Source organism: Rattus norvegicus, chromosome 13 (assembly GCF_036323735.1).
Source record: "Rattus norvegicus strain BN/NHsdMcwi chromosome 13, GRCr8, whole genome shotgun sequence".
NCBI lineage: Eukaryota > Metazoa > Chordata > Mammalia > Rodentia > Muridae > Rattus > Rattus norvegicus.
The window spans coordinates 33226709-33251745 of NC_086031.1; the positions used below are offsets into that span (position 1 = coordinate 33226709).

Sequence of the window (25037 nt, forward strand, 5' to 3'; positions counted from 1 at the left end):
ACAATCACAAGAGTAAAGCAGGAATGGATGAATAGCAACTTCAAAATGCAAGACATTTAAAGATAAGTCTACTAATATTTTTATCTACTAAAGAATTCACAAACAAATCCTAATAGGTTTATGAATAATTACCAATACCAAGAAAAAATACTGTTAAACAGTATTCAGAGAAAAGGCTTATTATACACTTTCAACAAGGTTCAATTAAGACCTTAAAGGAACACTATCATTTTAAATACAATCAGCTTACATCTTCCATCAGGTGCTCTGAAAGCTGCAACTAAGAGGTCATTTCCTCACCTGGTCACAGCATCTACCAAGAATGGTGCTGGGGGGGAAATCAGCGAGAATCCATCTTTCTGATTACATCCTTCTGTCCCTGTCAAAGATACCCCATATCCTGCGAGCCCATTGGAGATGGTAGAATTCTGCTGTGGAAGAGGAACAACAAACATGTCCTAACAGAGACAACAGCCTTGTCCCATAAGAAGCTTCACATCCCCTTCACTGACTGGAGCAGCCCAGGTGTCTATGTGCATGGGTGCTTGGCCTGCATGTCTGTCTGTGTACCACAGGTGAGCCTGAGTCTACCTGTGGAGTCCAGAAAAGAGTCAGATCCCCTGGAATTGGAGTAACCGATGGTTGTGAGCTGCCACGTGGGTGCTAGGAATCAAGCCTAGGCCCTCTGCAATAAAAGTAAGTACTCGACCACCGATCATCGTCCAAGCTCCTTCCACCTCAGATTTTTATTTATTTATTTATTTAATCTTATTTTTTTTCAGAGCTGGGGACCGAACCCAGGGCCTTGCGCTTGCTAGGCAAGCGCTCTACCACTGAGTTAAATCCCCAACCCCCAGGTTTTTATTTTTATTCTGTCTGAATCATGCCGCATTTACAGAAAAGTTGAGCCACAAATCTGAAGCCATTAAATTAATAGAGCATTGATAATGGCTCCAATACTTGTAGTAAAAACAAGAGCTTGAGAGTCCTTTAATGTTCTGAAATTATGAGCAAAAGAATCATAGAGTAGGAACTTACTGGAATGATCCACCGGGGTGTGATCATGGATGACGAGGAAACCTAAAAAAGTGCACAGCTACTTACTTTCAGGGAAGACTGACTTATTCCATCACAACATTGTCCATTGTGAAACACACCACAGGGATGCAGTTCCCAACCAGCCTCTTGAGCTAACATCAACTCTCAACCCAGGCTTTTGCAACACTCAAACTACTTAACAGACAGTGTCAGGAAAAGCTGTAACTCAGGATGCTACAACCACTGTTAGCTCCTTTATTACTCTCTCTCCCTTTCTACTTTTACAAGACAGGATTTCTCTGTGTATCTCTGGCTGTATTGAAACTGGCTCTGTAGACCAGGTAGCCCAGGCTGGCCTTGAACTTAAGAGATCCACCTGCTTCTGCTTCCTGAGTGCTGGAATTAAAGGCAAGTACCAACACTAAAATATTTTTTCAATATTTAAATTATATTGATTTGTGTACACACACACACACACACACACACACACACACACACACACACACACACACGGGAGGGAGGGGTGGGGAGAGAGAGAGAGAGCGTGCACACGTGCATAGGACATGAACTGCTAGTGGGCACTGGGCCCTAGAAGGATTTATGGTCTCCACTCTGGCTGACTTCCAGGCACTGGAGTTAGGTTATCATAGGAGCATCTAAATGTGGCTAGACTGTAAATGAGTGGAGGGTTAAAATAGTGTTGGATGTGGATAGGTCCAGAGACCCAGGACTACAGCCATTCACCAACAAGATGGTGATATCTGGTGTGGTCTTAGTCTGATTTTACAAACTTTATAAACCAAAGGAGACATGAGAAGAATAATCATAAATGTACACAGAACCCCAGGAAGAGGATGAGAGCCCTTTAAATTTGGTCACATCTGGGATGGCTGTGATTATCCCACCTAGCACGTCAGTCACTCAGAGACCTGTTAAGCATAGCCCAGGTTTGTTTTCTATTATCCACTATTTGAACTTTGGTTCAAATATACCTCACACAGGGTGCTTGAGAACATCAGGTGGCCAAAACCAATCACTTTAAAAACAAACAACAAATGAACGGGTCTGGTCCTCAGAGGTCACCAGGTGAGGGAAGGCACTGGCTCCTTTGGCCAGTTGTGCTGTCTATAGAAGTCAAAGGCCTTGCTTGACCATAGCTTTGCTTAGAAGCATGGAGGACATTTCTCCTGTGCTGACCTTCCTCTCTGTGGAATGCATAGTGGGTAACCTCCAGTTGATATCTAAAGTACAGCTCTAGAAATGAGTATGAAAAAGGAGAACCAACAGGAAGAGGCACACGCCACCACTAGGAAGCCTAGATTAGTATCAATATGGGGGCGATATCCAATTTAACTTACATCATTGAGACAGTGAGACAACGCATTAAACTGGATAAAATAAGAAAGTCAGACGGGTAAGGGAACTCATGGGGTAAAGGCACGTGTAGGTAAGTAAGCCTGACCATCTGAAGTGGACACCTGCCACACACATGATCTTAGGGAAGAATAACCCCTGTAAGTTGTTCTCTGACCCCACATGCACAGTGGCTCACATACCCACGCATATACATAAACACACATGACACATAAACACATGCCAATAAAGTTTTTTTTCTTTTGGTTCTTTTTTTTCAGAGCTGGGGACCGAACCCAGGGCCTTGCGCTTCCTAGGCAAGCGCTCTACCACTGAGCTAAATCCCCAACCCCGCCAATAAAGTTTTAAAAGTCAGCTACCCAGGTGTGGTGGAGACTCACACCTGTAACCTAATGGTTGGAACTTGACCTGTAGACCAGTTTATATTAGAGGACTGAACCCAGGAAATCACTGCACTGACTACATCTGCATCCCTGGGAAAGCCTAAGAACAGGAGCCATCATCTAGACAAAACAAAATAACAAACTTGCTTTCCAGGTGAGCGTGCTACTGCTGACCCAAGTCTGTACACTGCAGATGTGCAGAAGCCCACGAAGTCAGCAGAGAGTAACAGATTCCCCAACTTCTGCCTCCCAAGTGCTGGCCTAAGGTGTGGACCACTTTGCACCCTGCTGTTTGGTTGCTAAAGATCAGCACACAGTGAGACACAGCATGAGCATTCTGAGCGATGCCTTTGGGGTTTCATCTCTCTGGGCTTCAGGTAATTTAGGCATTGATTTTAGAGATTATGTCTCGTCTCTTTCAAGATTTATTATGGGTCCAGATCAGAGATTTGGGATCACTTCTCCTTTGGTAATGTCTTCTTGTTTATTTATCTAAGTGGTAGTCTGTATCACTAATATCACCTGGAAACATGTTTGGAAATGAAAATTTTGGGATCTTTCCATGATATACACAATTTGAAACTCTGAGGTGAAGCCCAACAGTCTATTTATTTAGTACACCTTCTGGGCAACTCTGATATACACTCGTCTGTTTAATTACGGTTTACATAAGCATCTACAGAACGTGCCACCTGCACCTCCTGAATCCCCAGACAGGGATGAGGCTCCTTCAGCATCTCTTGTCCCACAGTCCCTGACACTGTTTCATATCTCTACCTGACTGAAGTGTAGGTGAAGAAATGAACCGCCTTGTTTGCTTTATGGCTATGGTATTGAGTACCACTGCCTTGCAGGCTAAACAAGGGGTGAGATTTTCAATATTAATTGTTAATTATGACCCCATCTTTCTGAAGATAACGTCCTTATAGCCGTAACACTTGTAATAAACATAGACAGGCTTTTGCTCAGCCAGCTATAGCTCTGGCTGGCCTAGAACTTGTTTCATGGATCAGGTTGACCTCAGACTTGTGGCAATCTCCTTGAATGCTTGGAATCCAGACATAAGACACCAGGCACAGATTATTGTCTTAACTCTTAAAAAATTATTTTTATGTGTATAAATGGTTTACCTATATGTATGTAAGTGTAATACAAGTGTTCAGTGAATGAAGAGACCAGAACAGGGCAATGGATCCTCTGGAACTGAATTACCTGGTATTGTGAGCTACTGTACAGATGTCAGGAATAGAACCTAGGTCCTCTGTAAGAGCGGCAAGAACTCTCAACCACAGAGCTCCTTGCCTTACCTCTTTACATTGGAACAGGCTACAGGTTTTTCTCTCATGCTAGTTAATATGGTGTTAAATTATGAATAGTTTTATAGTGACATGTGATTTCCATAGAGAGAAATACCAATTCAAAGCAGCAGAATTTGAGTACAAAAAGGCAATGCTAAAGAGGCAAATACAGGCTCTTTGTTTGGGTGCACACAGGCCACACTGCACACGTGGAGGTCTTAGGTGTCAGTCTACTTGTCTGAGGGAGGGTTTCCTGTGTTCCAGTGTGTACATCTGGCTCCTGGTCTAAGAGTTGCAGGAAATTCTATTTAACCGTCACTTTATGTGAACTACTGTGTCCAGCTTTATGAGTGTTGGTCCCATACTCAGGTTCTCGTGATTGTACAGCATGTAATTTATCCACAGAGCCATCTTCCCAGTCCTAAAAACTCTTAATAAATGGAAGTTTTACAAAATTATTAAATAAGAAAAAATTGTAACCAAGCAGGAACATTTTCAAAGCAAATTATCTTTTGACCTAGCTGTTTGAAGATGCACTCACCTGAGGTGTTACTGTGTGATCCATCAGATTCTCAGTCAGAGAAAGAAGTAAGGCGTCCAGCTCATCAGTAGCATCCTAGAGAAGACAAGGCACCGCCAACCCATGGATGACTGCCATCGCACTAAGCTCTCCCAATCTCTGGATTTCTAATAGTGACCAGGATCTAGCTAGTATTGAACCTTTACACAAAAAGGGACATTCAGAAATGAGCTATCAATGGCTCCATTTCAAGGGGGAAGAAACTATACCACAATCAGAACTAGAAAAAGAAGTGTTCTGTAAATATTCATGGAGCTATTGCATCTACGCAGAGAAAACCTGAAGAGTTAAAAGAGTGACTGGCTTGCAGCGGGCCTAGCAGGTTTGGACAGGACAGTCATGGTGTCCTGGCTGAGTTCTCCTAAGATGAGAAGGGGAAGGAAATGAGATGGTGGTGAGATGCAGGCCATCTAATACATAGAGCGGAGGGCCAAAGGCAGTCAGCAACAGACTGTGACCGTGTACGAAAAGAAGTTACTGTCTGAAATGCAGGGCTCTTGACAACAGAGAGCTCAAGGAAAACATGTACTGTTGAAATTGTTTTTGCGGCATTTACTAAACAAACTGATGTTTACCAAAGTGCTGTTTCTTCAATTCTAGATGAGGCTATGGCTGTAATTTCACCATCTTTGCATAAACAAAACAATTACTTTCAAGTTAATAGAGAAGTTTAAATATGTGCTCTGTTTTGATTTAATACTTAAGTAAATATCAACTATATATTGCCCTTGCACGGTAGGACTAAAGGCGATTCATAGTTTTCCCTTTTGTGAGGACCTGGTAAATTTCTGTACAACTGTTCATTGTGCAGTGAAATGGTGGAATAGAAAAGAGCCTGAAGCTCTGATTTCTGAACTGGTTAGGATACAGGAAGTGAACATGCAAGGGCAGACACTGGAATGAACTGGTTAGGATACAGGGAGTGAACATGCAAGGGCAGAAACTGGAATGAGGTGGTTATGCTGTAAGCAGTGAGATGTGCCTGTTGCTGTACACATTGTCTTAGTGCCTACTACTTGCCAGGTACCATCTGAGGTACGAGGAATACAAGACTGAACAAAACAGACTATCCGGGCCTGCTGGCATCCTACCGGAATCCTTGCCTAGGGAGAGAGAGTGGAGGGACTGACCACTGAGGTCAGCCTGAGCCACAGCAAGGGGCTGACTCAACAGAACAAGTCAGTCCACTCACACTGCTATGGGACCTAGGAAAATCAGACTATAAACTTCAGCAAAGCGGTAGATGTGCGGGACATACACAGCCTCAATGCTTTCATCTACCAAGCACCTTCAATGTGTCTATCTGCATAGAACAATGTGTCTTGGAGGAAAACAGGCAGAAGCACAGCCAGCAACCAGACTATCCTCAGCTGAAGCAGACATAGGCATGTAGAAAGTGGGGAGCAGATTCTAGCTGCTCTTGGGAAACAGGGTCTTCCCAAGAGAGGAGGCTCAGCTGTTCCTCCTGCTTCAAGTCCCAATGTCAACTAGAAATCCCCAGATATCCCTGGTCATATTATAGGTTAAACTCAATATTGTCTTTAGAAAAATGGAAAGCAGTCTTCTTACCTTTAGTACAGAGTCACTGTCTGCAGTTGTGCCATGCACTGGCGTGAGGGAGTCTTTGCAGAGAGGCATGTTATTTTCATTGAACACAGTACTGAAAGGAAAAAAAAGCAGGCCATGCAGAACCTGTATAAAGGTGACACTACTTCCCCAGGAAGACTATGGAGGACCTGTATAAAGGTGACACTATCTTATTTCCTTCCTAAAAATCACACTAAAATGATAGAAAACTCGTTTTTAGGGGAAAAAAAAAATCACAGGCAGGACCTAAAAACTAAGAGTTGTTAGTAGAGTTTAAACCCTTCAGAAAAGTATGGTCAGAGGCTCAAATCTGGAGGGATTACGTAGGAGATGAGGAAGATCTCCTCCTCTATTGAGGCAGGAGCTCACTATTTGCTCTGCCTTCACTACTGTCCTGGAGCTCACTGTGTAGAGCAGCTGGCCTTGAACTCACAGACCCCACCACTGCCTCCCAAGTACTGGGACTGCACATGTGGTGCCTCCAAGCCTGGCCGCCTCTCCCTCTGATCTGTGATAAACTGCACAGCGAGACAGCTCGGTGGACAAAGGAGAAGAGTGAGGACACCTATAGGTGACTGAGACAGAGGTTCACTTGGGCTTGATGGCTGCCAGTATAGCACCAGACTTGGTGACAGAGCCTGTCTCAAGGGAGGCAGAGTGACAGCACAGGACAGTGAGGCGTTCCTTTGGCTTCTGCACCCCAGCCTCTTGCAGGCTGGATTACAGGCTTGCACTGGTTCTGCTTTACTCTGGGCACAAATTCCTTAGAAAATGATGCCAGGAACCTGTGCATTTTGGAAATACTGTAAGCCACCTGCAGCTCAGGGCGACACCCTCTCTCTCTACTCCCAGACAAATCCACCACCACCACTACCACCACCACCACCACCAATCATCGTCATTGTGCACATACAAAGGCTAAGAGGCAGAGCCACAGAGCAAGAAAGTTGGGGGGAAAACCCCTGAAGTCCCCACAAAATGGAGCAATTTGGAAAATGCTGAACGTGCCAAGGGTAGGACTTTAGGTCTCCTCCTGAGAGCAGACTGGAGCTCAGGTTGCATGGGAGGCAGCGCTCGTCCACTAAGTTGCAGTCCCAGCCCTGACAATCTTCTAAATGCTGCAAACTATGTCCCATCACAGCCAACTATACAGACTTCGAGAACATTTTTCTCTATTAAAACATTTTATTACGCACGTGTGTGTGAGTGTGTGTGTGCGCGTGCATGCACGAGTGCATGTGCTATTGTGCACAGGCAATGTGTGCGTGTGTGGAGGCTAGAAGGACAAATTGTGGAAGTCAGTTCTCTTCCTACCACATGGGTCCAGGGATTCAACTCAGGTTGTCACACTTGGCAACAAGCCCCTCTATTCACTGAGTGAATAGACCTAAAGATTTATTTACTTTTATTTTTACGTGTATTAGTATTTCACCTGCATATATGTCTATGCATCATATGCATGCCTGGTGCCACACAGCAGCAGTAGCAGGAGGAGGAAGAGGAAGAAGAGGAGGAGGAGAAGTTGGATCTCTTGAAACTACAGTTATAGATGGTTATGAGCTGCCTTGGGGGTGCTGGGAGTGAACCCAGGCCCTCTGTAAAGAGCTGACTGTTCTTAGGCAGCTCCCAGCCCTACTTTTCTCTGTTTTTTTTTTTTTTTTTTTTGGGTTGTTGTTGTTTTTTCACTTTCTTTTATGTCTTGGCTCTAGTCATATGAACTCTCAAATCACTAGCTGAATTCTAAACTAGGGCAGCAGGCATCAGAGACCACAGATTACAAAGACATCTCAAAATGTTACTTTGGACAGTTACCAACTATTATATAACCACACAGCAGGCAGAATCAAGAAAGCCTGAGAAGACTCAGCATTGAGAATTACATCATCAAGATCAAAATGTCCACTTTTCAAATTAAATGTGACAAATCGTGCCTCATTCACAAGAAGAAAGACTGTAGCAGAAGCTCAGAAAGCACAGAGAGCTTCAGTGGGCAAAGGGCTCAACTGGGTCAATTCTCTCAGAAAACAAACTACATGAGACCAGAACAGTGTGACGACAGACGAAAAATGAACCAAATGGAAAATTTAGAGCCAGAAAGTATAACTGTTTAATTAAAATTTTCTACACCATTTCAACAGCAGATTTAGTAAGGCAGAAGAATCAGTAGGCTTGAACAGAGCAACCGAGTCTATGGAAAAATCAAGAGCAGAAGCCAAACATGGAAAACAGAGTTAGGAGAAGTGTGTAACAGGCAGCATGCCTGAAAGAACAACAGCTGGAAACGATCAGAGAAGAGAAAGCACATGAGCGCATTAAACTCTGCAGGGTAAGTAAACTCAAGTCTATGCCATTTGTATTAACCAGTCAGTACTGAGAGCCAGAGATAAGCAGAGACTTTTGAGAAATGACTCCTCTCACTCAATGGATCCTTACATGGACAAGGTCAGTTTTTCATCAGAAAACCTCCACCTGTAACCCCAGCAACTGACTGAAATAGGAGCAGGTCATGGGGAGCCTGGGTTACACAAAGCATTCCCTGGGCATTCTGCCTCTTGATGCAGACCCAGCTGAGCTCCTTTCCAACCATCTCACAGCCTTCCCCTCTACTCATCCCACTCCTTTGTATGAGCTGCCAATATCCAGAAAGACTTTCTCCCGAGAACCCACAGTGGCCATGCTCTGCTGGGACTCAGGAAGGTGATTTTCACTAAACATCCTTCCTTCCTCCATTACAGTCTCTCCAGTCCTACCTCAGCTCTGAGGTAGTCTGCTTAGCGGTCCCCCCCTTTCCCACTCTAATTCTATTCACAAAAGACTTCGACTCTTGATGCTGACCCAGGATCTCCCTAGTCCTTTCATCTCTGTCTCTCCAGACATATTCTTTGTCTTCCTGGGCCAACTTTAAGGAGCCCTTCCTCCCCTCACAGCTCCACTCCCTGGGTAACCTGCCTTTTGGTGAGGACTGGATCAATCCACCTCTTCCCAAAGCTCCTCTCAGCTATTTCTCCAAGCTCATTTCTATTCCTCTTGGCCAACCGCTGACTGGCAGAACTTTCTACCTGGGATCCTGAGAAGGCAACAGCAGTCAAAGGATGGATCCCCATCCAAAGACAACCAGGGGCCAACACTTAGAAACGCTTCAATCCTAATTACAGATGCCTAGACCTCAACGCAGAACAAACATGCACAGCCAGTACAACATGCCTCCACCAAGACCTACTGTAGCCCTGAGAAATGCAATATGGCTGAAACACAAGACAAGGACTTCAAAATAGCAAGTATGACTATATTCAAGGACCTTAAAGAGGACATGAATAAATCCACTAATGAAGTCTGTGCAAACACAAGGAGACTGAGGAATGAAATAAACAGTTCAAAACAGGAAAGAAGTAGAATCACTAAAGAAACCCATGCTGAAAAAAATCTGGAAACGAAAAATGTAGGCTGTCAAACAAAGTTAGAGTTAAGCCTCACCGACAAGGTAAAGGCAGGGAAAGAGAATATCAGCTGCTGATGGCAAGGTAGGAGAAATGATTAAGTCAGTCAAAGAAAATGTTCAAAACAAAGACCAGGCATAAAACAGCCAGGAAATCTGGGACTCTTATGAAAAGACCAAATCTACAAATAAGGAATTCAGAAGAAAGAGATCCCAGGTTAAAGGCACAATAAAAAGAAAATGTCTCCAATCTAAAGAACGTGGTGCCTAACAAAGTATAAGAAACTATCTTAGGGTTCTATTGCTATAAAAAGACACCATGACCACAGCAACTCTTATAAAGGACAACATTTAATTGAGGACGGCTTACGGGTCCAGAGGTTTAGTCTATTATTGTCACGGCTGGAAGCACAGTAGCACGCAGGGAGACATGGTGCTAGAGAAGGAGCTAAGAGTTCTACATCTGAATCAGCAGGCAGCAGGAGTGACTGAACTAATAATGATCCTGGGCTTGAGCTTTTGGACCTCAAAGCCCACCCTCTAGTGACAGACTTTGTCCACCAAGGCCATACCTTCTAATAGTGCCACTCCCTATGGGCCAAGCATGCAAACACATGAGTCTATAGGGGGATATAAAGAACACCAAAGAGACTGGGCCAGGAAAGAAATTCCCAACAACACATAATAATCAAATTATTAAATGTATAAAACAAAGAAAGGATATTAAAAGGTTCAAGAAAAAGACAAAGGCAGGCCTAAAACACCTGACTTCTCATTGGAGACTCTGAAAGCCAGAGGGCCTGAATGCATGTTCTACAAACTCTAAGAGACTCCAGATGCCAGCTTAGTCTACTACCCATCAAAACTATCAACAACAACAGACTGAGAGAGAAAAACATTCTATAGATAAAGCCAATTTTAAGCAATATCTATCTAGCAACCAAATCTACAGAAGGCACAAGAGGAAAAATTCAGTCTGAAGAGGGTAACCACACCCAAGAAGACACAAGCTATAAATAATCCCAGAACAGTACATTAAAGAGGAAGAATAACCCACACCATAAAAACAAAATAACAGGAATCGATAAACATGCTCATGGGTAACACATTATTAATAGTCTCAATTTTCAAGTAAAATGGCACTGACTAACAGACTGGACTAGATAACAGGGTCCAAGAAACACACCTTAGCATCAACTATAGACATGGTAAAAGGATGAAGAAAGGTTTTCCAGGCAAATGGACCTAAGATGCAAGTAGGTGTAGTCATTTTAATATCTGACAAAATAGACTCCATACCAAAACCAATCAAAAGAAAAAGAACACTACAAACTCATCAAAGGAAAATCCATCAATTCTAAAGTTCACCAAACACAAGGGCACCCAAGTTCATAAAAGAAACACCACTACAGCTAAAACCATCCAGTCATAGTGGGTGACTTCAATCCTGCACTCTTACCAATACACAGGTTAGCCAGAAACACTCAACAAAAAATGCTAGAGGTTAAATAATACCAAAATTCCAATGGACCTAGCAGATATTTACATTTACCCAAACACAAAAGAAGCTTATGGAACTCTCCAAATTAACCACATACTTTGACAAAAATCAAGTCTCAACAAATAAAAGAAATTCAGGACACTCTGCATCCTATCTAATAACCATGGATTGCAGGTTGTTATCAACCACAGAAATAAAAGAAAGTATTCAAACACAGGACCAAATGAAAAATGGGTCAAGAGAGAAATGAAGAAGGAAATTAAACTTTCTAGAATTCAATGAAAATGAAAATATAACATACCCAAACTTATAGGACACAATAAAGGCAGTTCTAAGAGGCAAGTGCATACATACAAAAATTGGTGAGATCTTGTATTAATAACTTAGTGGCATTCTCCAAAGAACAAGAAGAACAAATAACACCCCAAAAGAGCAGACATAGTGGTCAATAAATTCAGGGCTGAAATAAATGAAACAGAAATAAACTAAGAAAAAGATTTTAAAAAGTAATGAAACAAAGAGTTAGTTCTTTGACAAAATGGGCAAGACTTAAAGCCCTTAGCCCAATTAGGTAAAGAAACAGAGAGAAGATCCTAATTAATAAAATTAGAAATGAAAAGGGACATCACAACAGACCAAGGAAATCCAGAGACTCATAAGGATATACTTCAAAAACCTGTACTCCAGCAAACTAGAAAACTGAAAGGAAATGGATGAATTTCGTGATATATATGGCCTATCAAAGCTAAGTCAGATAAGCAACTTAAATAAGCCTGTAATCCTTAGTGAAATAGACCAGTTAAATTTCCGAACCAAAAAAAGCCCAGGGCCAGTTGGAGTCAGGGCAGAATTCTACTAAACCTTCAAAAAAGAATACCAAATATTCCTCATATTATCTCCAAATTCATTTCTAAATTCATTTCCAAGAGTACAATTAACCTGATATTTAACTCACACAAAGATCCAAAAAACAAAAACAAAAACAAAAAAAAAAAGAAAAAAGAAAAAAACTACACACCAATATTCCTTTTGAACATGGATCCTCAATAAAGTTCTTGTAAACTGAATATAAGAACACATAAACAAGACTATAACACATAAACAAGACTATTTATCGTGGCCAAGTGGGCTTCATCCCAAAGATACAGGAGGGTTCAATAAATATAATTTGATAAATATAATCTACCACATAAAAGACTGAAAGACAAAAACCACATGATCATCTCCTTAGATGCAGAAAGAGCCTTTGATAAGATCTAAGGGCCTTTCACGATAAAGGGCATGGAGCCTAGGGATACAAGGAACACATCTCAATATAATAAAGATGATATAGAGCAAGCCCAGAGCCAAAATAAATGGAGAGAAACCCATAGCATTTCCACTAAAATCAGAAACAATGAGGTTATTCACTCTCCATACCTATTTAATTTAGTACTTGAATTCTTAGCTAGTCATCTTATTGACAACTGAAGGAGATCAGGGGATATAAATAGGAAAGAAAGAAGTCAAAATACATAAATGGCCCTAAAAATTCCACCTGGAAACTGCTCCAGCTGATAAACATTATTAGTACAATATCTGGATACAAATTTAACACATAAAAGTCAGTAGCCTTTGCACACTCAAATGACGGACTGACAAAGAAACCAGGGAAACAGTACTTTTTGTAACAGCCTCAATCTTGGGACAACTCTAACCAAGCAAGTTAAAGACATAAAATAAAAACCATAAGACCATTGAAGATGACATTAAAAGACATATAATAAAAACCATAAGGCCATTGAAGATGACATTAAAAGACTTAAGATTCCCCATGTTCATGGATTGGTAGAATTAATATAGTAAAATAAGCATCCAATGCACTTCCCATCAAAATTCTAACACCATTTTTCACAGAATTTTTAAACATGACTTTCAACTTCATATGGAAACAATCCAAAAGAGCTAAAACAATTCTGAATAATCAAAGATCAGATGAAGGTATCTCATCCTACATTGTAAGTTATACTACAGATATAGTAATAAAAACAGCACATAATAAACAGTAATAAAAATTGCTTTAAAGCAGGCAGTTTGACCTATGGGATTAAAGTGTAGAGCCAGACTAAGTCCACACATCTATGGTCACCAGATTCTTGATAAAGAAGCCAGACATACACATTGGGAAAAAGCATCTTAAAAAAAAAAAATGGTGCTGGATGAACTGGACAGCTCCATATAAAAGAATGCAAAGAGATTCACATTTATCACCCCATACAAACCTCAGCTCCAAATAGATCAAGGACCTCAACGGAAGACCAGATACCCTGAATCTGACAGAAGAGAGGCCAGGGCACAACCTTCAACCCATGGGCACGGGAAAATACTCTTCATGAGACAGCAACAGAGCGAGCTCCAAACAAACAAACAAACAAACAAACAAACAAACAAACAAACAAACAAACCTCGTGAAACTGAACAGCTTCGCATGGTAAAGGAAGTACCATCATTTGGACACATCTTGGGCCTCAGAGAGAGAAAAGATTTTTACTAATTATGCATCAGAGAAAAGGATAGTATTGAAAATACATAAAGAGCTAAAACCACAACAACAACAACAAAAACCCAACCAACCATACAAACCAACCATACAAACCAACCAAATCCTGAACATCAAGAAAACAAATGATCCAACTTAAAATGAGGTAGAGAACTAAGCAGATCGCTCTCTAACGATGAGACACAAATGGCTGAGAAACAGAGAAATGTTCACCAGCCTTAGCTAACAGGGAAGTGCAAACTAAAACTACTCTGAGATTTCATCTTGCACTGGTCGCAATGGCCAACGTCAACAAAACAAATTACAGCTCATGATGAGGACATGGAGAAAGGGGAAGATTTATTCATTGCTGGTGGGAGTACAAACTTGTAATGGAAATCAGGGTGATGGTTCCCCTGAGTGAGTGAGGTAACCCAGATCCCCAAATACAAATATTGTATGTTTTCTCTTATATACGAATGTTGGCTTTGTTGATCTTGTTCGTTTTGGTTTTTTTTTTGAGAAAGGATTTCTGTGTAGCCTGGGCTATCCTGAAACTTACTCTGTAGACCAGCTTGGTCTCGAACTCAGAACTCTGCTGCCTCTTCTTGGCATGTCCCATCACTGCTCAGCTATTTTTTTGTTTTGTTTTGTTTCTTTCATTCATTCATTCATTCATTCATTCATTCATTCATTCATCCATCCATTTATTTATTTATTTATTTGGTTCTTTTTTTTTGGAGCTGGGGACCGAACCCAGGGCCTTGCGCTTCCTAGGCAAGCGCTCTACCACTGAGCTAAATCCCCAACCCCTGTTTCATTTATTTTATGTGCATTGGTGTTTTGCTTGTACATCTGTTTGTGAGAGGGTGTCTGAACCCCTGAAACTAGAGCTGTGAATTGCCGTGTGGGTGCTGAGAACTAAACAGGAGTCCTCTGCAAGAGCAGTCAGTGCTCTTCACCACTGAGCCATCTCTCCAGCCCATGGATGCTGGACTTTAAGCCTTTGGTGTGCATGCTATGATCTACATAAACACAGAGATCAGCCACATAGTAAGGGGTTGGGAGTGGGATACATAGAACACTTTATTATAAAGACATTTGGTGGGGAACCCTGTGTGTGGAGGGATTAAATGGGAGGCGGATGGAAAACAGGAATAAAGGAGGGGATGGGGGAAGGTCAACTAACACCAAGGCTCACTGAAAACCTATGAAAGTAATGTCGATGGAGTCACCAAACAAGGGAGGACAATGACCTACTGAGACATCTTCCATCAAGTGAAACCTCCAGTGGTAGGAATGAGTTCCATCCAGTTATTCATTAACCAGAGGGGCACCTAGGACACCCCCAACATCTCAGGTCAAAGTCACTGGTGGGTGTCTACAACTGAGGGTAAGGTTCTGTTGCTGAAGACAATACTGACATCTCTCAGCAAACCTGGAGAAGTCAAGCTGGTGTGTAATTAGAGGTTTTATCCGACTGATTATTGTTCACTGGACGGTCCTCTGCATGCTACTAGGAGGAAGGTAACTGTCTGCCCAGCTATAAACCCTGTGATCTACAGCAGTGATCTTGTCTACAAGATACACTGTGGGATCGTGGCGTAGACGCTGTGGGAAGAACAACAGCGCTCTGATTGGAGTTAAGGTCACACACTCTAGACACAGGACTCCTACGGACACTGCTTGGGTGGTCAGGAACCGAGACTGAATGGGACATGTGCCTAAGGAAAACCAAATACTACTGCTCAGCCAAAGAAACAGAGAAATAAAATGATTCCTCCCGACATTCTGCTATACTCATGGGTCAGGGCCTTGCTCAGCCGTCATCAGAGAAGCTTCTTGCAGTAAATGGGAACAAGGACAGAGACCCACAACTGGACAATATGCAGACAGTCAGACTCTGGAGCATTCAACCTAAACGGGATGTCTTCATCCGACCACCCCCCAGGGCTTAGGGAGTGTGCTTAAGGGAAGGCAGAAAGACGGTAAAGGTCGGCGGTAACAGTGGGAATGGCCCCAGACACAGCAGGGCGGATGCACATGTGAACTCAGAGACCGTGGCAGCGGACAAACAGCTGCACAGGTCTCAGCCAGACAGGGGGAAGCAGAGATAGACTCCCGCCTCTAACCGAGAAGCTCTCTGTAACTGAATAAAGAATAATTTTTCCAACAGAGTCTCACTGGGAATATAAACCACAAACCATGGTAGGCTCAGCAGAAGATGGCCCACAGAAAATGAACTCAATGGTATTTTTGTCTCAAATTGCTTTGTTTAAGCTTTTTTTTTTTGGTCTTATTGGCCTTTGCTTATATTCTGATTTCAGTCTTTGTGTGTCTGTGGTGTGTGTGTGTGTGTGTGTGTGTGTGTGTGTGTGTGTGTGTGAGAGAGAGAGAGAGAGAGAGAGAGAGAGAGAGAGAGAGAGAGAGAATGTGTGTGTATGTGTGTGTGTCTGTCCGGGGGGGGGGGCTGTATTTCTTTTGTTCTTTCTTTTTTTAAAATTTTTTTTTCTTTTTTTTAAAGAGAGAAAGAAAGGGTGTGGAGTTGGTTTGTGGCAAGCTGGGGAAGATCTAGCAGGAGTTGAAGGAGGAAAAAGCCATGATTAGAAGATAGCATATGAAGAAAAACTTTTTCAATTATAAAAATAAAATTGCCAAATATCCAATAACAACAAACCCAAATGGAAAACCCAAGATCAGACAGCATTGTATGACATATTTAAAAGTTATTAAAAAAGAAAAATGTCAGTTTAGAATCTACATCCAAGGAGCTACCCTTCAAGAATGAAGGAGAAATAAAGATAAAAGGAGGGACAGCAAACACCTCTGCTGAGTTAATGTCAGTTTACGGTGACGACAAGACGAAGCTGAGAGGAACTGTGAACTCAGGAGTCATAGGACACACTAACTAAACCTGATTTTGTTGCTCTATAGTTTGAGTCAAAGAAAAATGAGGATGAAGAATGACTAAGAATATCTTCAAACAATCTAAAACTAGATACGAGCTGGCTCTCTGACGGACAGCAAAGAGTGAATTCAAATAGACAGAGTCAATGCACTGACGATGGACAAAGACATAGAAGGAAAGAAAAAAACAAGAAAATCAACTTAATGCAGTTTACTGTACCTGTTTGTGGCAGCATCCTGAACGCTGGCATTTTTATGAGTTAATAAACTATCTTCTCTTGTAGCCTAAGAAAATTAAATAATGAAAGCACTAAATATTTAAAAGAATACTCAAGTAACAAGTTTATCTTTCATTTTTCTAAAAATAGAGATATCAATTGCTTCAATTCAAGTAAGAGGTTAATTATATCTTACCAATGTCACATCTAGTACAGTCCTATCCAACAGCCAGATCAACAATGCAAGACTCAAGTTCAGAATACACATGGTGCATCTTCTTATCCACAGCTGTTACTTACTTAAGACACACAGAGTGCTACCCAACACAGACAAATTCACAAAGATTCAATGCCAAAGTTTTCAAAGTTCAATGATAAAAAGAAAATGGTTAGCGGTATCACTGATCCCGTTTCTCCTTAAAAGAAATGAATAGTTCAAGGAGGAAACCCAAATGTTTATCTAAAGAGCTCAGTTTTATCCAACATTTCTAAGGTAATGTTTAAGATGGTAAATGTGCTCGCTTCAACTGATGATTTCTGAAAAACATTCACAGCTGCGTAACAAATACAACATTCTCACTACTCCCCTGACTGAAAACATTCATACAATGTCATATAAGCTTCTTTAGTTTTTATTTATTTAGTTAGTTTTTATTTCTTTAGAGCATCATGATTTGTAAACCACCACTCTACTTATAAATGTGTTTGGGTGATGGGTATCAATCGCCACAGCACAAGCATGGAGGTTGGACGGTAACTTGTGGGAATTCTTCTCTGCCTCCACCACATGGGGCTTGAGGACTAAATTGAAGCTGTCAGTCTTGGCAGCATGCCCCGCCCCTTTCTTTGCTAATTCAAATATGGAGGGCACAGACCTCTGTGGGTGATACCACTCCTGGGCAGGTGGCTCTGGGTATAAAGGAGAAAGCTAGGCAAGCCAAGAGGAGCAAGCCAGTAAGCAGCACTCCTTCATGGCCTCTGCTTCAGTTCCTGCTGCCATCATGTTTTCCAATGATGGACTGTTTCCCCAAACTGCTTCTGGTCATGCTGTTCTATCACAATAGATGACTGAGGCAGGTTGTACCAGGTTCATGGGGAATTGCTGAAATAGGCCTGCCGTAATTTGGGGCAGATTATGGAACTTTGGGCTAGAAAGGCAGTTGCATACTCACAGCTTAATGAGCTGTTGTGGGAACTTAGAAGACATAGCTGAGAACATGCAGATCATGAAGGGCTACTTTATAAAATCTTAGAGGGAAGTAAAGACTCTATTGGAGCTGTTGGTATGCTGTTTTGTATAACGACTCTGTGGTTCTGGTCAGCTGGGGCTGCAGAATCAACTGTGATCATTGCGGCGATATCTTGTGGGAAGTGTTTCCTCAGGCTTATCAGACAGAAGCTGTGGCCAGAAGTAGTCAAGGCCATACCTACGCCAGCAGCCAAACTTGGTGATGTGTAAGAGTCAGTCTGTCTGTATTGGTTCTCAAGGTCATGGAGAATAGCTGAGGCTCTGCACTGCATGCAGGGTCGGAGTTCTTGGCGCAGCCTTAGTTACAGTAGAGACTCCAGAGTTTTGGACATGCTGGTACCATGGATTAATCAAGGACAGCAGTAGAGTTTGTGTGGAGCTGCTGAGCCCAGGACGAAAGCTACGTGCTCTGTAGAGGGTAGAGCCTGAGAAGTGAAGCTACTTTGGTGCTTTGGAGTCCAGAGAATTGGGAGCAGGTCCCAGATGTCAGTCACTGAACTTTTTGTCCTAGTCAGGGTCACTATTGCTGTGATGAAACACTCTTGACCAAAATAACTTGGGATGAAAGGGTTTATTTGGTTTACACTTCCCCACATTGCTGGTCATCATTGGAGGAAGTCAGGCAGAAACACACGGTAGGAGCTGATGCAGAGGCCATGGAGGGTGCTGCCTACTGTCTTACTTATCATGATTGTTCAGACTACTTTCTGATAGAACACAGGACCACAAGTCCAGGGGCTGGGCCCCTCTCCCATCAACCACTAATTAAGAAAGTGTTTTACATACCTGCCTACAGTCCAATCTTTTCTTAGTTGAGGCTCCCTCCTCTCTGATTACTATAGCTTGTATTACGTTGTCATAAAACTAGCCAGCATACTTCAGGACCATGTCTATTAAAGATGCTTACCTTATGTACAGCTTCTACTTGAGCTTTCAAAATATTACTCTTGAAGTCAGGAGGAACCCTTACTGTGTTCAATCCTGGGCTCTCAATGGCATTATTAAGACATTTCTCAGTCAACTTTACCACTTCTTCCTGAATGTTAAAAGATATAATCACTCTCCATAGGCCACAGTTATGCAGAAACAGGAATGCTGAAAGTTCATATTCAGACAATCAAGAAATAGCATGCCTCGAGCAGCTACCTCCTGTTCCAGACATACCCAACTCCTCTAACTATCTACCTGCAGATACAGAGCTCCAGAATCAAAGGGACTGGCCCCTAGAGAGTCCAGTCTGAAAGCCACCTGGGACAAATGTCAGCAAGTATCATATATTCTCTGTGACTGTTTTAATTCAAGCATTTCAGTAACTCAGTTGCTTAAAGACTGGACATTAGGTCCTGACCATTCATCCTTTATGGTTCTAACTCTGGAGTTGTCACCAATGAAGGAGGTGGCTTTTTGTAACAAATTATATGTAACAATTAATGTAACAAATATGTAAACATTCTCAGACACACTGATAAAATATAATGCACAAATTCACTCAATAAAACTGTAGTTTAAAATCAGTAGTTAGAAATACACAAAGGAGGGGGAAGGGGGATGTTTGCCCGGAAACCGGGAAAGGGAATAACACTCGAAATGTATATAAGAAATACTCAAGTTAATAATAGAAATAAATAAACAAACAAACAAACAAAAAAAAACAAAGAAAAAAAAAGAAATACACAAAGGGAGGCAGACCAATACTTTTGAAAGAAATATAAGCTTATTACATTTATTATTTTGCTTAACTTAAGTAGCTATGACTAATGGGCATAGGTCTGAATACCACACCACCTTCTATGCCTGGATGTATTTGATATTCTTATTCCACTTTCGATATTTCTCAATATGGTCTCTATTTCAGCCTCTAGGTAGCACCCCAAAATCTGAACTTAAAATTTTTGTTTTTTGAGATATTCTCCCCGTGTAGCTCAGACTGATCTTGAGCTGGTAATCTTGACTCAGGCTCCCAAAGGTTGAGCTTATAAGACTATACTAGCAGGTCTGGCTCTAAGTCTGAAGATCTGACCTTCCCTGTAATCTCCTAGCTCCTGTAGCAGAAGTTAGTCCTAGTCCCTGTGTGTGTGTTTCTGGGGAGCGATCCTAGCAGTGTGTGGGCCCAACCCCTTCCTCTTCGGTTTTAGAGACAGGATTTCACTAAGCTGTCCAGACTGATGGTGACATCACAAGGTGATAGGCTTTGATTCTTCTGATTTAGCTTCCCAGGTTTGTGGGATTATGGCCCTGAGTCACTAAGCTCAGGTCACAGAGATTGTCTCTGTCCTTGTACAATCATGGCTCATCCAAGCAGACTGACATCTCCTCGTGTTCCTGAAGACTACTGTGCTGGAGACTTGAGTACTCCTTAGTCATCTTTCGCACATTACAACAACCCTCATTGTAAAGTCTCAAAACACAAGGAATTAAAAAGGGGAAAAAACCCCCAACTAAACCAAACCAAACCATGTAATCTATTACTCTAAGTCAGCCTAATAATATTTTTTCACTGTGTTTATTTAGTTTTGAAATTTTTGTATGTACTTATCTGTATGTGCATGTGAGTGCAAGGTCAGGAGAGGGCACTGGATATCCTGGGACTGCATGGCAGATGGTTGCGAGCCTCTATTCGGGTAAACCTCCATGTGGGTGCTGGGAACTCAGGTCTATGGAAGAGCTGCCAGTAATCTCAACCACTGACCATCCCCCCTCAGTGTGTCTTTATAAAACAGCATAAGTCCTTTAGTCTCAGCACTTGGGAGGCAGATCTCTGAGTTTGAGGCCAGCCTGGTCTACAAAGAAGAGTTTCAGGATAGCCAGGACTACACAGAGAAATCCTGTCTCAAAAAAACAAAAAGCAAGATACCTTCAATTTTATTTTTAAGAGAGCATCTTACTAGTTAGTTCTGGCTGGCCTAAAACTCACTATATAGACCAGGCTAGCCTGGAACTGACTGAGATATGCCTGTTTCTGACCTTAATTTTTTTCTGTGATTTATTTTCATTTTCTGTGTACACATGTTTTGCCTGCATGCATATATGTATCACACGTGTGTATGGTGCCCTTAGAATTCAAAAGAGGATAACTGGAGTTAGAGATGGTTGTTGCCTGCCACGTGGATACATGGAATCACATGTGGGTCCTCTTTAAGAGCAACAAATACTCTCTCAGCCACTGAGCCATCTCTTAGCACCACACCCTGAGCCTAGCCCTCTTCAGCTCCATGAATTTCTTAATGTTGTCATGCAAACCTCTCCCTTCCCTCCTATGTATCCACACATTTCCTCGTCAGAAGTGGAAAACAGGTCGATTAGAGCTCAACACAGACAGATTTCCCACCCAAAATGAGACTGCAGTGCTGGTTAGTTTTTCTGTCGACCTGACACAAGCTAGGGTCATCTGAAAAGAAAGTGACTGAGTAAGCCATGGAGAGTAAGGCAGTGAGCAGTAGCCCTCTTGTGGCTTTTGCTTCACTTCCTGCCCACATTTTCTTTCATGATGATGGTGAAGTGTACGATGAAATAAACCCATCCCTCTCCAGGTGGCTTCAGGAGCAGAAAGCAGGTTAAGGCACGGTCTCTCTGGAAGCGGCCGTGCATCAGGTAGACACAGAGAGGCCCCAATACCTGGCTGTTGACATTAATGTCAATGGCAGGGCGAAGAGATGGCAAGATATTCTGCTCCGTGTTGAGCTGTTTAAGCTTCTCCGTGTCATCTTTTAATGCTAGAAAAGAAAAGAAAAAGCAAAACTTCTCATCAGTCTGCCTGGCTGATGGTTACATGAGGGTATACATTGAAGTTGTTTTCCCTTCATTAGAAGTGGAATAATCAAGGTGAACACAAACATTTCCAATAACTCTCTAATAACTCAACTAAAAGTTAATCTTACAGCAGGGCTTTTTGGTGTATGGCTTTAGAGAGAGATAGATCTTTATGAATTTGAGGCTATCCTGGTCTACATAGTGAGACCCTGTTTTAAAAAAAAATTAGTCCTAGAGCTAGGCACGGTTTCACAACCCTTGACTTCAGAAGCAAGAAGAGGCAGAAGCAGGCCGATCTCTGCGAGGTCAGGGCCAACCTGGCCATGAAGTACATAATGTTTAAAGAACCATTTTTCACTATCAATTCTCTTCTTGGGAAGAGAAATGTCAGATTGCTCAATTCAACATTCCAGCACCTACATACAACCAAGAGAGGCAGGCCTGTTAGTGTTTTAACCTAAGAATGAGATGATGGTTAAATTTTTGTCCCTCCCTCCCTCCTTCCCTTGTACTTGAGAAGCCATCTTGGAGGGACTTGATACTAGCTATTTAAAGAGCCATTAAAGTGCCTGAAAACGGACCCTTTCAGGACCAGCCTTAGGCACCCAAGGGGAAAAAAAGAGATAGAACCAAATGGAAAATGCACTTGTGAGTGCATTAAGGAACTGTAGTGGATTTTGATCTTGATATTTAAAAAATATCCTGTATTCTCGATTCTCCTGATCCCTGGCATAGGCCTTGTAATGCGAACAGCTTTTGCCTTTAATTCTCCCTCACATTTTCCCAGGCATCAGCCAAGGACCCCTCCCCCCTCATCCTGGCAGTAATTTAAATAACACTTCCAGTGTACTCTTGTCACTTTTTGGTTAGGCCTGTGGGCCTGGTACCTTGTCTGCCCATACTGGACACCGCCCAGGCCTATCCTGGCCTTAGGTTCAGAGGAGAACAGGAGGCACAAAGTGCCTGACAGCTTAGGGTAGGAAGGCCTCTGCCCCTCCACGGAATCAGTTTCTTGACTGAAAGCCAGAAATGTTCTTGCTAGAGATTCCAGAAGTGCTTGGGAGCTCTGACCTCTAATGTGGTTTTTAAATGGTCAGGTTACCTTTTCAGAGAGGATAATGTTAGAAAAGGCAAAGGCTCATTAAAAGAAAACTTCTAGTCAAGAGAAGTTTTGGCCTACCACTCAAGTTGGTCCAGGTCAATTTCGTGGCCAAGGACCATCATCGCTAGGAAGATGGCTCACCTTAAGCCATGATGGCAAATTCCTTCCATGTGTTAGGGCCCTTGTTCTAGGGTGCATCAGACCACTCTCAACCAACATTTCCCAGTCAACTTCCACAATAACTGACTGCTACTAGAGACGGTAGAAGGTCAATCCATGCTGGCTGAGTATGAAATAAATGTATGCTTGGGGGCAGGGGCTTGTCAGAAACAGTCTTTTCTTTGAACTCAGGACCTCTGGAGGAGCAGTCAGTGCTCTTAACCACTGAGCCATCTCTCCAGCCCAGAAACAGTCTTTTCTTATAAAGATGGGAACCACCCATAGCTAGTATTTTACAAACCTCCTCCACTTTCTAAACCTCTTGCATACATGCCTGTTTGCCAGACTCCTGGATGCCAAACATTCCTGAGACCTGACTCTACTACACCCCTTCCTTTGGCACCATCTAGGAATTAGCAAATCAAGTCACACTGTACAGTGTAAGGTTCCACCAATGGGGTGCACAGTCAGTACCCAGCGACAGGATAGAAACTGAGTGAGTTTCCTACTCTGGGGTGCTTGCTTGCCTGCCTGGTCTGGGTGGTAGAGCGCCCTTGACAAAAGCTGTGCTGCTGAGGTTCTGTTGCTGTCTTCATGCGTCTCTGTGAGGCCAGGAGTACTCTTTTCCAAATGACTTACATGAGTCTTCATTTTCATACCAGAACCATTACAAAATACACAGTACAGAGGATAGGAAGACTGAGAAGACAAACTGGGCGTAAGAATACAAGCTTGTATTTCCAACACCTTTAAGGCTGGGGCAAGTGAATCACTACAAGATCAAAGCCAGCCTAATCTACATAGCATGTTCTAAGGAGAGCCTGGCCTTTGTACTGAGACCTTGTGTCAAAACAAAGCAAGACCAGAGACTTTCATTCTCTAACAAAGTTTTTTTGTGTGTATGTATGGTATGTATGCATGTATGTATTTTTATGTGCATGTGTGCACATGTGCATAGCATGGAGGCTAGAAGTCAATGTTAGTTGTCTCTCTCTTAACACTTTTTTTTTGAGGCAGGGTCTCTCTCTAAACTTGGAGCTCATCAATTTAGCTAGACTGTCTTGCCAATGAGCTCTGGGGATCCTTTAGACCCTGCCTGCTGCTTCCCCCTGCCATGCTGGGGTCATCGACATGTGCTGTCATGCTTGGATTTTATGTGGCTATGAACTTTAGATTCTCATGTTTTAGTGGCACAAACTTTACCAGTGGAGCCATCTTCTCCACACCTAAGACTTACACTCAAAATAAAAACGCTCTAACTAGTCTCATTGATTGAGTTTAAGCAAACGGTATAATATGAACTATGCTACATTAATGAGCTCTCTATACTTTGGAAGAATTTCTTGTTCCAACCCTTCCATAGTATTCAAGCCCTTCTTGAACACTTTCTATAATGAGAAACACTAATTCTTAGGCATCTATAGCTAGGGTATGGCAGAAAGAACGTAAAATATTTTTCTTAAATTGATACAAAATTTGCTTTCTACACTTGTAAATTTCTTCTCTATACCAATAAAACTCTATAAATTATTTCATATATAATTGGAAAGTATAAGAGAATTATCATATCTTAATGTTATAAATTTTATTATTATTATTATTATTATTATTATTATTATTATTATTATTATTATTATTATTATATGTGCATGATGTGTGTGTGGGAGGGAGTATACCCATGCCATAAGTCAGAGGACACTCTGTTGAGTTTGCTCTCTTCCACCTTTATGTGGGTTCCTGAGATTAAACCCATGCCATCAGACTTGTGCAATGAGCACTTCTCTGGCTGAGATGCCTTACTAGCCCCAGATCTGATCATTACAGGGATCCCTATTTCATTATATCGTGCTATTCTACCTGACACAATCCTCCAACAATTACATACTCAATAACTGTTTGGCAATACAAAATTATGCAATAAAGGAACAATTAAACTT

The 25037-nt window shown here is 42.0% G+C and overlaps 1 protein-coding gene across 11 annotated transcripts in view; it reads right to left on the bottom strand.

Moving 5' to 3' along the window:
- Epb41l5 (erythrocyte membrane protein band 4.1 like 5) overlaps window positions 1-25037 on the bottom strand; it is a 99696-nt gene that overhangs the window by 5004 nt on the left and 69655 nt on the right. For 9 of the 11 annotated variants that reach the window (XM_039090673.2, XM_039090679.2, XM_039090678.2 and 6 more), the window contains 7 exons: window positions 21705-21802; window positions 18997-19125; window positions 16843-16907; window positions 6243-6333; window positions 4635-4709; window positions 1039-1080; window positions 301-431 (listed from right to left, as the gene is read on the bottom strand). In XM_039090673.2, the coding sequence (XP_038946601.1) occupies window positions 301-431; window positions 1039-1080; window positions 4635-4709; window positions 6243-6333; window positions 16843-16907; window positions 18997-19125; window positions 21705-21802 (631 nt within the window). The remainder of the gene's footprint in view (window positions 1-300; window positions 432-1038; window positions 1081-4634; window positions 4710-6242; window positions 6334-16842; window positions 16908-18996; window positions 19126-21704; window positions 21803-25037) is intronic. The other 2 variants (XM_039090680.2, XM_063272230.1) reach the window with 1 other exon arrangement.